The following is a 16,198-nucleotide window of genomic DNA, read 5'->3' on the forward strand; positions in this document are numbered from 1 at the left end:
ATTAATAATATTAATAATATTGTATAAATAATTATAATATTTATAATTATTATATATCTTTTTTTTTCCTTGCTACAACTCGGGATGCAAAACTGGAAGAAGTTCTCATGAAACTTCATCGCCACGAGGGAAAAATAAATGCACAGTTTTTCATAAAGGTAAACTTTTAATTAAACTTACGCTTTGATTCTTCATACAAATAAATAAATAAATAAATATATATATATATATATATATATATATGTCTCTCTCTCTCTCTCTCTCTCTCTCTCTCTCTCTCTCTCTCTCTCTTTCTTACGTATTTAATTTAAATTAAATCTATTTAATTTTATCGTTTAATGTGTCATTTGTCCGATTCATGATGCGCGTGAGTCACGATAATGTATCGAGAAATCGGGACGCCCGTGCTCGATATTTCAAAGTTACAGTTCGCGGGCTTATCTCGGTTTCTCGGATGCGCATCGGTATCGTACACATCGGCTCACAGTGCAAATATAGTTGTCCCAGATTCTGGGACGTGCGCACGCCGTTGGCGAACCTCGACGGTTTTTCACGTTCCTTTTTTTCCTTTTTTTTTTATCGCCGCGCCGCGAGAAATGAGGGAGGAGAGGCGTTTACTTCGGAGAGCAAGCGCCTTACTTTCCCGAAAGGAGCTGCTCCGACAAAGAAGCACGATCTTACAGAGGGTGGTCGTATCGCGATCGTCCCTGAAACGCTTCCCTCATTACGAGGGCCATCGATCCACGGTCCGTTATTCGATTGGCGCGTAGAAAGGTATAGATGCCGTGACAGACGGGATTGAATTAACAGGAGAGCGTGTCGGTATCGTTAAATCATCGTAAAATCATTTGAGGCAAGCGGGATATTATTATTTATTGACGCTTATTTATTGACAACATCTCGCTTAACTTATCCATTTTATTCATCTCGTGAAAAGGCTGTAAGCATTTAAAGACGTCCCCCTCCCCATTGCGAAGTTATTTAAAATCGATTTTTTAGCAGCAATAAATTTACTTTTATTATTCGAGAAAATATCTGTGCTCTGGAAATTTCAATATTAAATAATGAAATGGAAAACAAAAAATGCAAGAATTAAAATACGCGAAAGGGGCTAAAAATTTATTTGCATCCAAGGATCTATGTTATCGCGTACAAAACATTCCAAAATTGCATGAATTACTACTAGCAGAAAATCTTCATTAACATTAAAAAAAAAAAAAAAATGCCAATCATATAAAATATTCTTTAGAAATATATATTTTAGGGATTTTTAAGCAAATTAAATGATTAATATATTTTGTTTTTAATGTATACCGCTCTCCATTCTTGGGAAAAATGTTTTCGGGCCTCTCAATTTATTAGGTGTATTTGATAGATTTTTTTACCGAGAAAAAGAATGCCATAAACTACGATGCGTTAGGATCAATAATTTTCAAGATATCGTTGTTTCAAAATTTTAATTTTTTTTTTTTGGAAAAATACATCGAGATTTCAAAATTATTAGCAAGAGGTCATTTTCATAGGATATTTCATCAAATTTTTTTAATGTAACAAATGTTAATTTTTTGTTAAAAAAATATATTGAAATATTAAATTTTTTTAATGCAAGAATTTTTTTTTTGAATAAAATATATTACGATTTTAAAGTTTTTGCAACGTAATGCAACTAATGAATGATCACATATAAAGAATAATAAGTAAAATGAAAATAATAAATAATAATAATAATATTTAATAAAGATTCATATTTCGGACATGGATTTGGGTTAATTTAGTTTTTTGTTTTTTCGGTGGGGATGCAAAGGAAGGAAGTTTCTACGCGTCCGAGTTTTCTACATATAAATAAATGAATCTGCTAAGAATATATTTTATAAAACATACACGGTGTCAAAAAATTACCATCAATTGCGGCGAAAAAAATTGTTGTAATTACGACTTTTAAAAATCGATATCTCCATAACTATGGATCGTAGCGCATTGTGATTTGCGGCATTCTTCTTCTGATAAAAAAAATTCTATAAAAATGGCTTATCAAATCGAGGATTCCCAGAAATAACATTCCTGCCCCACTTCTTTGCTGACCACACGTGCCTGACTTATAGTAATCTCGTACGCGTTTAATTCATCAAAACATCCATAATCATTCTTCACCTATATACGCGTTCAAGGATAATAACCGGTTGATATATAACGGACGGATAAAGCATACAGCTTGATTCATTGTCGGATAAGAGAAAAATTTCGCGAGAGCGTAACGCTGTCCATGGAAAGCGCGTTACGAGGCGTGTCGGCGGAATATGAAATTTTGCATTCGCCCACGGTAAGCTTATCCTCGCTTCTATTAAATGTAATATCGCGTGCGCGCTGCATTGGAGATTATGTAGATTTATATCGCGAGAGAGCGTCGAACGAAGGAGAGAAAAATATACGTTTCGTAACAGCCGCGTCCTTATTACCGGGACGGTAAATTTCAGAACCGCGCACGTTGAGAGGATAAAAGGGGATCCTATATATCCTCGTAACAACGGACGCGAATCGACTTTACTCTTTGATGAAAGTCACATCTATCGCGCATGTTTCATATCCTTCTGTTTTCTTTTTTAACGAGCTTGAAATTTGTTTATCCGCGCGGATGAACTGCGTTTGTATCACGAAGAATGGGGGGAAGGTGGGGAGGGTAGAACGGAACGATGGGAGGGCAGAGTCCGAATCGCCAATTAATTAAATACAATTGTCCAAAACAGTAAATACGGTGTCGTCGCTCTGACAGTTGTTGACGACGAGTTTCACGCATGACTTTTGTCCCACATTCCGAATGACGTTTTCCTATCTATCATTTGCATGTAGAGGAAGACGTCGCAATTGATTAGAAAGCAATCTTTGTTATTAATAATTCAATAAATAGTATCATTTTTTTTTATTATTATAATTTTATTTAAAAATGATAAAATACACAGAAAATATATAATATTGACTTTGTTATTATTATTATTTAAAGTTCCACAATTTTCCCTTATATTTATTATATCATTTATTTGTATCAACATCTTTATTTGTACTATTATTTAAAAAATGTTTTACGATATTTATCCAATTATTTTGCTCTGTTTGATTTTTTTCTAGAAATTTTATCGTAAGATAAATGAATTTATTCGAATTTCTAATATTAAATTTACGAAATGCTTCGATAAATTCAGAGTCTATTTTTCCTCAACTGTAATTATATGAAATGTAGAGATATAATTATAGTTATCGAGAAATGCTTCCAGCTTCAAATTGGAAAATATCGATATTTTATTATCGTGCTCGTGTAAAAAAAAAGTTTCTCCTTTCACCGGGGATGATGTAATCATCACGCGATTTCGCCCAAAACTTGTGATTAATCGAATAACACTCAGAAACTGCGCCGTAAATTTCCATAAAATACGGAGGAAACTTCCTAGCCGTTGACTCAGTGAGCGAAATTTATCATAATCGCCTTTTCGATTAACACACGTCGCGAGCAATACAATGCCGAATATATTTATATGCAATTTTCCGTTTCCCCTTTTAATCTCTGTCGCTTTAAATAATCTGCTGGATGGAAGGACAGCTGGTTAAAATAGCTATAAAGAAAAAAGGAAACGTTATGATAGACAGCGGAATTGGACGATTAACGTGAATAATTTCCGAGTTTTCCGAGGACGATTTTCGCGACTCGCTCTGTGGACATGTCGCAATTTAACGTATTCTGGAATATTTTTTTATTTTTTTTTTCCCTTCCGTCCTTCCTGCTTTTCTCCCCCCCGGTGCTTGAATTATAAAGCGGAAACACTGCACCGCTCGCGCAGTTTTATAACGCCCCGTCATCCGCCGAGCCCCGACACGTTCGCGTGTGCTTGCAACGAGACATCGTATTAAACATGCAGAGAGATCGGAGTGAGTCACTCCGATCGATTTCGGTCGAGTCGTTACACCTGTACGTGTACGGTGTGTCTATATCCCATCTGCCAAGTCCGTCCGCGATGGCGGCAGACAGATACGTTAAGAGAGAGAGAGAGAGAGAGACGGACATCCGCGGAGAGATTTTTAATTTTCGTGGGACCGGAAGTTCGAGCCGAGCGTGGAATCACATAAACTTTTCCCAGAGATAGATCCGAGTTCCTCGAAATAGGAAGGAAGAAATTAGTGTTTGTTATAATAACGCCATTTCTCTTCTGACATACTTTTATCGACCCGATTAATTAAATGAAACACCATCCAAAGTTTCTCATTGTTTGCCGATTATGTTGTAAATAATAGCACACTGAGAACAAAAAATTGTTAACTTGACTAAATGCGTTCAATTATTTTTTTTTTAATATTTATTATTACTGTATTTTGAATATTTTAAATATTATATTTTAAATATTACTACATTTTAAATATTTAACTGATTTTTAATATTTAACTGATTACTATATTTTTAATATTTCTTCCATGCAATTTTAATAAGATTTAAGTATTTAATTGTAAGTCAAATACATCATGTTAGATTTAATATGTCGTATTTAATTTAAATACTTAAATATTTTAATCAAAGAAATAATAATCAGTTGAACATATTTAGTCAAATCAACAACTTTTTTTTTCTCAGTGCAAATTCTGTCAAATTAAAATTAAATCATATGAAGCGATCTTACTTGCATGCATGATAAAATCGATGGTTCTATAGTCGACTTCTAGAATCATCGTAAAATCGAAATCGACTTCTAGAATCATCGAAATTACTAATCAACCTTTTAATTAAAATAAGATATAATAAAAAAAATATAATAAAAAAAGATGTAAATAAAGAATGAGAAAAATTAGACATTAATTATAATAAACGAGTCTCGGCATCTCTTTCTAAGTGACATTAGCAATGTCAGTCTTAAACAGCTGATTTGTGTTTACAATTAATTCAGCAACGTAACGTTTATTATAACATCATGTCGCGCTTTATAATATATAAAGCCTTGAAAGTGTAAACGAGATAAGCGAGAAAAACAATTATAATAAACGAGTCTCGGCATCTCTTTCTAAGTGACATTAGCAATGTCAGTCTTAAACAGCTGATTTGTGTTTACAATTAATTCAGCAACGTAACGTTTATTATAACATCATGTCGCGCTTTATAATATATAAAGCCTTGAAAGTGTAAACGAGATAAGCGAGAAAAAACAATAATAAAATAATATTTATTCTGAAAATTTATGCGCGATATTAATATGTCAAAAATCATGCAAAATGTCAGGCAACGCGCGAAGAATTACACGCATCAATTATTCTTCTTTTAATGGAATGAACGACCGTGTATTGTATACGATCGTAAATTTTACGTCACGTATCAAGCCATAAAAAGGCGATAATGCCGTTCTTTATGTGGCTATTCGATACGTCACGAATCGCGCGAGTGAATGGCCGCCGCGTCGGCTTCAAGTGGAATGAATCTTGGATGCTCTCTCGATCCTTTTCTACCTCTTCGTATCCGATAAAATTACGCTCGCTCGATATCGATTAACCGACATTGTTTGCGGAAAGGCGGTTAACACGCCACGGCGTGAATACTGTGGGAGTACCCAAGTGTACTTACAACTTTCGACGGGGTGTGCACTTTGTACGTGCCGCGATGCTGGTGGCGTTGCTGATAGCCGACCGGAATTAAATCGGTGTTCAGTCGAAGGTCGAGAATACGCTCGACACCATCCACATTGAAACCCACCGTCAGCACGTCCGCGTGCTCGATGTCCTGAAAGATAACAAAAAATCTGAAGTTTCTATCCGCCAATAAGTTCTGTCTTTCTTTGTAATAAAAATAATTGAAAAATTTATATTTTGTAACATATTACAGGTGTCTACTCGCTGGAAAACCCTAGAAAATCAAGAGTTCTCAGGAACTTCATATTTACTTTGAAAAATCAGGGAATTCTCATGGAATTTTATTTAAGCTCGGGGAATTTTTAAAAAAATTCTTTCTTTGATTATTTTGTTCTTATAAGCATCGGTAATCTGATTGGTCAATGAATTATAATAAATATATTATAAATATATATCATTCTCTCTTTGATTATATATATTCATTGTCATAGCAAAAAATACTGAATACACAATACCGAGTGCACATTTTTTTATTATAATTCTTAATTAATGATAAAAAATGAAAATATTATGCAAATAAAAAATGCTTATCTTACAAAAGTAATTAAGTTCTTTTCAGTACGTTTTTAAAATTTAGGTACTTTATTTTTCCTTTGTATGAGTGAAAAGTATTAGAAAATGTACACAAAAAATTTATTTTAAAAAATTTCATCTAAAAGTTCTTTAATTTTTTCTGAAATTGTGAACAAATTATCTGAAAAATCAAAAAATTCTTAGAGAATTTTTTTTACAAACTTTGGATAGACCTTGTATCAATCAAATTTATGACAAATTGATTGGGAAATTAGAAGAAAGGATTATAACAACGAGAAGTAATTATTATAGTTTATTACATAAAAAAATATATAAATTGTATAAAAAAAATATATAAAATTATTATAATTATAATTAAAAAGGAAACAAAAATTTTAATTTATATTCCGTCGAGTTTTACACTTATATTTATATTACTATGTATTTATATTCAATTTTTGCCATAAATTTCTTGTCTGCAAAAAGGGATTCGCGACTCAAATCGTCCAATAATATAGCCGATTCTTTCTTGTCACACCAGGAAGCCCGATCGCGCACCTGTTGCATTAATAGCGATAAAACTATGCTTAGACCTGAGAAAAGAAATTTTCTCTCTCGAAAATTGAATTCCCGAGATTGTGTTGTATCGAACTGCAATTAATTTTATACTCGGTTGCTCGCTTTCTCCGGCCATGAAACCGAATGACTGACAATGAATATCTAAGAACTCGAGAATATTGTTTCAACAATAAACAAGAAAAAACCGGATGTTAGATTGTCAGATTAATTAATTCAAATATGACTTGTATATTTCATATAGTCATAATTCTAGCATAAAGTGATATTTACCTGACAATTAAATTCTGTTCTTAAATTTTTGCAATAAAAAATATAATAATAATTTAAAAATATAAAAATATAATAATAATAATATGATAAAAAATATAATAATATAATAATATAATAATATGATAATAATAATAATATGCAATAATATAATAATATATAATAATAATGTAAAATATAATAATATAAAATATAAAATGTAATAATATAATAATATAAAACATAAAATATAACAATATAATAAAAAATAATAACAATAATAATTTTGTATAATATATAAAATTTAATGAATGACGAGATGATGTAATAATTCGGTGCAAAAATTATTTTCACGGTAACTTGTATGCGTAATTTCTACACCTGTTAATCACGAATGAGCATAATTTCAATCCTTGATTACCAGAGCAATGTCAATTATTGTATATTGATGGAACAGCTGACTGTGCGTCGCATTTAACGCATTTTCGGTACGATTAATCCAATTTGCCGACTGTCATATCGTTTTGAAATCACGTAAAACAATTAACGTTATTAGATTACAATTCCGCGAGGCCGGGAAGCTCGATTCGAAATTCATGTAAGCTCTCCGAGAGAATCAGGCGCGTACAGCGTCATCCCTTTCGAGTATACGCGTGCCGAGTGCGAAATGAATTTGCGAATCTCGTTTGCGCCAGCGGCGCATGGACGATGTTTAATTCATGGGATGCGTCCCAGCCGAGATACTCTTTTCCCGCGAGCGGTGGATGCTGCGTTATCTGCGTAAGCCGGATGCTGCACCGACGATGACACTGACGTTAACAGGGCGGTTAACAACCCGCTCGGTGGTAGGCCCGTTAATTCCGAGAGGACAATCTGGATGAATTTTTAGCCGCATATTTTTATCAGTAAATTAAATTAAATGAATAAATTAATTTTTTTTTTTAATTAAATCTTCATCGGTTGCTATCAACGTTTCCGAATAAATGAATTAAATTGCATTGACTGATTTTCCGATTAATCTCAAATAGAAGTCAATTAAATTTTTGATTTTTTCATTTTTCTTTCACGAAAATGTCGAGATTTCAAAATAACCAGCAAATAAAGTCGATCGAGTTTTAAATAATATTATACATTTTTTTATTTCAATTTGAAATATTTTTAAAAATAAAAATAAAATGCATCTATACACATAGGAAAAACTGAAGTATGCTTTCCTGGAATCAATTTAAAGGAAAACGTCAGGAACCAGCTAAGATTAGTTAATCAAGATGGTCGTTGCAACCGATGCTTTAAAAGCTTACACAAGATCCCTTGGGCTACATTTTACGTTCCCTTTTACAATTTATGTCGACACCAAGCAGAAAGAAAGCTCCTAACTAACCATTCTCTGTCCCGCGCGTGCAAAGGCGATGCAGCGCGATGGAAGCTCGTCTCTTAATTACTCTAAGTGCCGCGTTCAATTGAAATTGTGGCAGTAATTACGTGGTGTAACGTAGCGCTGCGAAATTGGAGAACCGCGCTTTCACACTGGAACAGATAAATCGAACGAAGGTACTGCGCCAACATGAATTATTGATTAACCTCCTTGCTCTTCGACAACGAGCGCCGTGTTTAATACACCCTCTTGTAAACTCAACGTTCTATTTTTAATAAATTAAGTTTTCCATGCAGAAGATGATAATATCTTATTCGTAATAACAATAATGTCGTTCGTAATAGGAGCCAAAGAATGTAACATTTAACAATTATTATATTGTCATTTGATTTCAGATAAAAAAAAATCGCTGATGTATGTATCTTGATTCAAAAGTGGAATAATTTTTTTTTTTTTTGTTAATACAACCAAAATTATTATTATTACAAATAATTGTAAATAAAGTACTAGCATTTTCAATAACATTAAATTCAAAATTCAGTTTAATATTATTTTAAATATATATTTTATTTATAATAGAAAGTTGATTCCGCAATAAAATTTTATTTCATAATAGAAGGATTAATAAATTAAGTTTTCCTTGCAAAAAGTGATAATATAACACTTAATTTGTAGTTATTTGTAATAACAACAATTTCATTCGTAATCGAAGACAAAGATTATAGTATTTTGGAAAAATTATTATATTGTCATTCGATTTCAGATAAAAAAAATCGCTGATATGTATGTATCTTGATTCAAAATCGTTAAAACAATGATGATTTTTTTTTTATTAATACAAGCAAAATTTTATTATTAATATAAATAATTAAAAACAAAATACTAGCATTTTCAATAATATTAAATTAAAAAAAAATTCAGTTCACTTATAATATTAGTTCAGTCACTTAATATTATTTTAAATATGTTTTATTCCTAAAGGAAAATTTTTTTCACAATAAAATTTTATTTCATAAGAGATGAATTATATTAAAAGTAGAAAAGGATAGATTATGAAATTGCTCGTAAAAATATATTGCACGATGATGTATGTAAATTAAAATTAGCTGCCTAGGTAAAACGCGCTTGTTAAACGACGCGCAATTATAAATGATCTCATTAAACTTTGAGATAAAAATAATTTAACTACTATTATTTCAAAATATACATATCATAGAAAATCAGGATCTATTAAATAAAATATAATTTTTAATTCAACAAAGCTTTCTACATTTTAAAATTTCTCTATATTTATACGCGTGTTAAAAATTGATTTCCAAAAAAGGAACGCATTAATCAAATTGAGGTGAATCTTCAATGTAATATCTGCAAAGCATCTTATACTGTATCGGAAGACAAATGGCGCAGTAACGATATTTCTTAAGAAGCCGTTCCAATGAAACCGGCATAACGCTGTGTATGTCGACAGTACGTTCCTTTGAAATCCTTTCAACGTGGTGTATATCATTGTCCAGTGACAGTTAGCAATCTATACTTGGCTCGCGGCCACCGCAGAAACCGTTTTTGATATCGTATCGTTGCTAGCTCTTACAGTGGGACGACCCGCATCCGTCTTTCGTCGATATTGGAAAACAAATACGTACATATATATATACAAGATGTCTCAGAATTGAATTGACAAACTTCAGGTGGTTATAAAGGACATCAAAATAATCCAATTTTGTCAAATTAGAAAATCATAGATTAACAAAGGCAAAAATGTTTGAAAAAAATTATTTTTTCAAAATTTTATTAAAGTGGTTAAATAAAAGTGTTTTTATCATGGAACTTTTGTATAAAACATTTTTTGACATCTCGAATAATTTTCGAGATATATCGTGAAAAGCAAAAAAGCCACTTTACATATGAGAGGTTAGGTTCCATCCTTTGAATCCTTTTTGAACCATAACTGGAAATTTCTAAATTCTTTATTTGCTTTCCCCTATATGTAAAATGTGTAAAGTTTCATCAAAATCAGAATTTTCGGATTAGTCTTTGATTCTCAAAACGGTTTATTTACACGGATTTATTGGCAAAATTTGTTTTGATGTCCTTCATAACCACCTGAAGTTTGTCGGTCTTCTGGGACCTTCTATATACAGGATGTCCGGCGTCAATCGCATCACCCGTCGTGTGCAGATAGAGTAAGCAAAACTGAGAAGAAAAGTCCTGTACTATTTTTTTTGATAACGCTTAAAAAAAGAGTTATTATTGAGTGAAATCTGTCAATTCAGCGCCGACCTTTAATTGGACGCACGTCAATGAGCCGCGTGCCTAGAATGTGTGCGTGAGCGCTCAGCTGTTTAGAGCGTCTCACTGACGTGCGTCTGGCTAAAGATCGGCAATGATTGGCCAGACTTTGTTCAAATAATAACTTTCTTATTAAGCGTTTAAAAAAAAATGGCACAGGACTTTTCTCCTCAGTTTTATCTGCTTTATTTGCATATGACGGATGATGTAATTGACGCCAGACACCCTGTATATCACCAGGACACGGGTATTTAATATATTCGTATAAGTACCTCACACCGAGATTGCTCAATCTCCTAAATTTATATTTTACTCAGTTAATCTTTTCTTGGCCGAGACAATTGTCCCTTGTATAATTAATTCTCCCTCTTTGCAAAATTCGCGCAAAAACTGATGCCAACTTTCTCGGACAAAAATTTCAAATCGATTATAAATAGATCAAAGAAGAATTCATAATTCATAAATAAATAATAGTTGATGCTAAAGTCTAAACATTCTATAATAACGCGATGCATGAACTAATTGAAAACTATAAAGTCACACTCTCCGTACGATGTCATTGAATGGCACGTGGTTAAAACAAATCCAAGAGTGTCGCCCAAGTAAACGCGAAAGTTCTTGGACACTTTTTTCTCTCCGCTCTGTTGGCGCATCCCAAACAATTTATCCGGTAAATTCAACAAACTGCATTACTCGGCTGTTGGATTAAACAGCCGGTAATCGTTTCAACTTTTCCGATGGAGAGAGTCGGGCTGCCGTCACGTCGTTCGCATGTCGACGGGAAAGAATCGTCACTGTATTGTCCTTTTAATCCCGCCAGGAGAATCGAGTTAATCCAACGGAAGGAAGAAGGAACATTGGAGAAGGAAAAAAAAAACAACAACGAAACACGCCGTAAAACACAGAAGAGAAAGAGAAAAAGAAAAGTTCTCCTTCAGCTACCGTAAAACTTGGCCGACGTGGCCCTTACGTTCCATTCATTGTGAATACCGTAAACCATCCTCGCCCACGGAGTTTCCCGAGTTTCCGCTTCCGCGGTTTCTTCCGCGCGCCAATTGTGCGTGCGCCCTCTCGGAAATTCTAAGAAAAGGAAAGCTTGGCGGCGACGCCGATCTTTTTTTAAGAAAAATTCTCGGCGGGGCCACCGGAAACGTCGACTGTCAAGAAAGACAAATTGAGAGGGACGTTTGCACGAATAGAAATGCACAACACGATTCAGCCAGAACGTTTTGATTAATCGCGTTTGAGAGCAATTTGTGTTCAACATCGACGGCAATTACTATAGCTTTCATATTTAAATGTAGTTTCAAAAAAAATCTCTCCTCTCCTCGGTTGCCAAATAAAGTTTATATGTGGTTATTCTATAAATACATATATGTATACAGGGTGAGTCACTAAAAATCACCTAAGATATCTTCATAAATATTAATTATACACAAAAATGTTTAAAATAAAAGTTAAATAATTTTAAAAACCACTACATTTTAATCTTTTTAATTTTTTGTTAGGTGGAGATAGATGACATAAATGTTTTGTGTAAAATTAATATTTATGAAGATATTTTAGAAGGTAATTTCTAGTGACTCACCCTGTATATATTATAAATTCAAAAACATTTTAAATTAGTAATCAATATTTGAAAGATTATTGAAATAAAATTAAGATGGTCACTTCTTTATGAGACATCCTGTATTTTATATATATTTTAATTAATTACAGAGAATCTATCCAAAGCTTGTACAAAAATTGCCTGAGAATATTCTGATTTTTCAGATAGTTTGTTTAAAATTCCAGATAAAATTAGAGAATTGTTAGATGAAACTTTTTAAAATAAGTTTTTGTATGCTTTTCACTTATGGGAAGGAGAAATAAACCGTTTAAATTTCAAATATTAAATTGAAAAATGAAATTAAATTTAGAAATGTTACTGAAAGGAACTGAATAATTTTTGTAAGATAAGCATTTTTCATTTGTATCATATTTTCATTTTTATCAATAATTATAAAAATTACAATAAAAAATATATACTCAACATTTTTTATGACAATGAACATATTAAAGTGAGAAAGATATACATTTATAATATAATTGAAACATATAATTTACAATCAATGGCCAATCAGATTGTCGATGCTTGCAATATAAGAATAAAATAATCAAAAAAAGAATTTTTGAAAAAATTCCCCGAGTTCAAATAAAATTCCATAAGAATTTCAAGTTTTTTCATCATCAGTTTTATATATTTTTTTTTTTTTGAAATATTCGAAATCTCCGTTAAATAAAATTTAACTAAAAAAAAAAAAAATATATTTATGCCTATTTTCTGTCAATTCTACAATATCTTAAACACATAAAAAAAAGTAAATTAAAAAATTAAAATTAAAATTAATATCTTAGGTCGTATAAATGGCTTAATATCATAAAAAGAATTTAGCACATTTTAAATTCAATTTCTCCTAAAAATAAGGATAAACCTATTTTTATGTAACGCTGTTCGCACGTGACTAATAATTTTTAATTCGCGTGATACAAGTAAGGTGAAAAGCCGACATGTGCAATTGAAAAGAAGAGCACGTGTAAGAGAGAGTTCCACGAGTTGCGGATCATTCAATGAGTCTCGAGGAATTCGAGCAAACATCATCGCGGTCACATTTAGACGAAACACACGCTCGTCAATTCGCGCACTTTCATAGAGTGCAATGGAAAACAGTAACCTGCGGCACGATATAAATGCGTTAATGGCGCGTAGCTTTTGCGACTTTAATTACGGCGCGGTTAGACGTGCGGTCGCGCCGTTATTCGTGTCGCGGAATACAAATCATCACGCTCGGCGCGTTACCTTCGGCTGGCCGCGGATTTTTTTGGAACGTTTAACCGCGAAAAAAAATCTTTATTTCAATTTGCTGAATCGTAACGAGGCTGATTTACACGCGTGTTTCACGTATTAATGCGGTCGCGTATCATTTATGCAAACGTGATTATTTGTTACATGTTTCCACGACAAGGAAGTCTGTTAATTATAAATAAATAGGTTACGCAGCATCAATGTGTCAAATGTATATACAGGGTGTCCCATTTTAAAAGTTCCATCCTCATAACTTTTCAGGACATTTGAAGGAAAACGACTCAGACAAAAGTTGTAGGGAATAAAGGGAGCTATCTAACAGTGACGAGTCTTGGATTTGACATTAAAGGTCATTTTCAAGGTTATTTGATTCATCTTATTATTCTGTAATAAAAGTATTACGATACAATTATCGAATACTAAATAATTTTCGAGATATTTTATATTAAAATATGTCAGATTAAGATACAAAATAACTCAAAAAATTCTTAATGAAAAAATATTTTATTCTAATGTTTTGAAAAGCTCTCGAGATAAGCTACAAGAATAATATGTAATAAAAAAGGGGGGTTTCCATTTAAAAAACGGAAGTTGACCTTCAAATGACCTTGAAAATGACCTTTAATGTCAAATCCAAGGTCACTATTAGATAGCCCCCTTTGTTCCCTACAACTTTTATCCAAGTCGTCTTCCTTAAAACGTTGATCCTGAAAAGTTATGAGGGTGGAACTTTTAAAATGGGACACCTTGTATAATTTCAATGACATTTGCAAAAATTGCTATTATTTTTTCGTTATCTTTTTAACAACGAAGAAATATTTTTATTACGATAATATTTTATTACGAATATAAAAAGCTGAAAACTGTTGATTATTTAGTGTCATTGTTTAAAAGAAAAAAGACTCGTGATCTAGCGAATTTATACGTATATCGGAATTCGTAAATGTGTGGAAACAAGAGATTCTTTATACAATTCCTCTTCGCATTTCGTTTCTCTACGATAATGATAATATCAACACGGATGTCGTATGTAAACGAGATGTCTATATATATCACGATTTCGCAGTCAAAAAATTTGTGTTAAATTTAACAGATGTCACATGTCCCAAACGAGGCATTTTTTGTCCACATAAATTTTTGTATTAATTTAATTTTTTGTATTAATATAGATATAATTAGTTAAATAATGACATTAAATACTATGTTAATATTTTAATACAAAATAAATGCAAACCTTAAGTTTAAAATAAATTTTGTGTAAAATCAACATATTTTTAATGATAAAATTAACTTGGGAAAATATTATTGACAATCTGTCACTTTCATTGTAGAATAAATTCGACATTTTTTTCTATAAATTTTAACAGATAAATCCTGTCATTAATAATAATCTATTGTGTAAAGTTAAAAATGGGTGCACATTGTGTTAATTTTACACTTTTTCTCAATTGTTTTAATAATTTAACTTGAGTTCAATTAATACAACAACAATATATTAAATTAACATATGTACGCGTTAAATATTTAATATTTTAACCGGAATATTTTTTTAACAAGAAAACACAAACTTTCCAACTATGTTGCAATCCTATTTTAACAATCTTTTCATGTAATCAGAAAATCACGGAAAGTAGATACATGCTACTTTCGAAAACTACATCGACTGGAAAGAGAGTGAGCGCAAGCGTGGATTTTAATTGATATGAATTCAACGACAAGTGACATCGGCGCAAAATGCGGGCGGTTCGTCGGCTTTCTAGGCATCCTTTCTTCGCTTTCGAAAAGTTGAAATGTCACGCCGCCGCTAATAAAAATGTTTCTTCCTTCGCATCAAATTTTTTGGCGACACAAAATTTCTCCCAATTTTCTGTAATCGCTCCATAATTATGGATAAATTTCCATTAATTTTTATGAAATAATTTTTTTAAATATTAGTTTCTATTCAACATTATATGTTGTACGGAAGTATGTGTCGCGTATGTTATTTTTAACTTCGCAGGACTGGAATTTACATTTTCCTGAAGATCGGAAAATCACGTCTTACACGCGTGTCGCGTACGCACGATATGAACAAATGCGCGCATTGCCGTATTCATTCTCACGATTACGCCAAGGTTGCAGTGAATCTGTGTTTTCTTTGTACAGGCCTTTCCCTCTCTCTAGCGGTATTTCAACACGCGCTGGAGAATACATAACAAACCGAACGCTTATACGGACTATTTATATCACAAAAAGAGAATTGCAACATCGTAATTTATCTCATCCCTATGATGATTTTTCTGCCAGAATATCAAAAACATTCTCATATGAATATAATAAAATATTTAAAGAGAAGAAAAGAGAGAACGATAGATCGTTCGCTTTGTGATTTTTGGATTTACGTGTCTGATAAAAAATATCACACGCAATGTTTCGTATTTAAATCCTTTGATGCTTAACTGAAATTTTTTTGCACTCTCTTTTATATATTAATTTCTTATTCATGTATTATTTATTTTATTATTTTATTTTATATTTATATAAATTCGTATAAATTAAATATTTTTAATTCTTGATATTTTTTAAATAGATTTTATTTTTATATTTTTGCAATGCAGTACGCTGTTGGAAAATTCGTGTCTTCTTTTTAAAAATGTACAAAAAAAAACACAATGTGCATATATTTTGCACAATATAGATGTTTCGTATTATTG

The 16,198-nt window shown here is 31.9% G+C and overlaps 1 protein-coding gene across 1 annotated transcript in view; it reads right to left on the reverse strand.

Annotated features, from left to right (window-relative positions):
- The window catches only part of LOC126850665 (uncharacterized), a 101,285-nt gene that overhangs the window by 11,122 nt on the left and 73,965 nt on the right, over positions 1-16,198 (reverse strand). Inside the window, 1 exon segment of the mRNA XM_050593888.1 lies at positions 5,594-5,749. Within this exon segment, the coding sequence (XP_050449845.1) occupies positions 5,594-5,749 (156 nt within the window).

The sequence above is a fragment of the Cataglyphis hispanica genome, chromosome 6 (genome assembly GCF_021464435.1).
Source record: "Cataglyphis hispanica isolate Lineage 1 chromosome 6, ULB_Chis1_1.0, whole genome shotgun sequence".
NCBI classification, from domain to species: Eukaryota; Metazoa; Arthropoda; class Insecta; order Hymenoptera; family Formicidae; genus Cataglyphis; species Cataglyphis hispanica.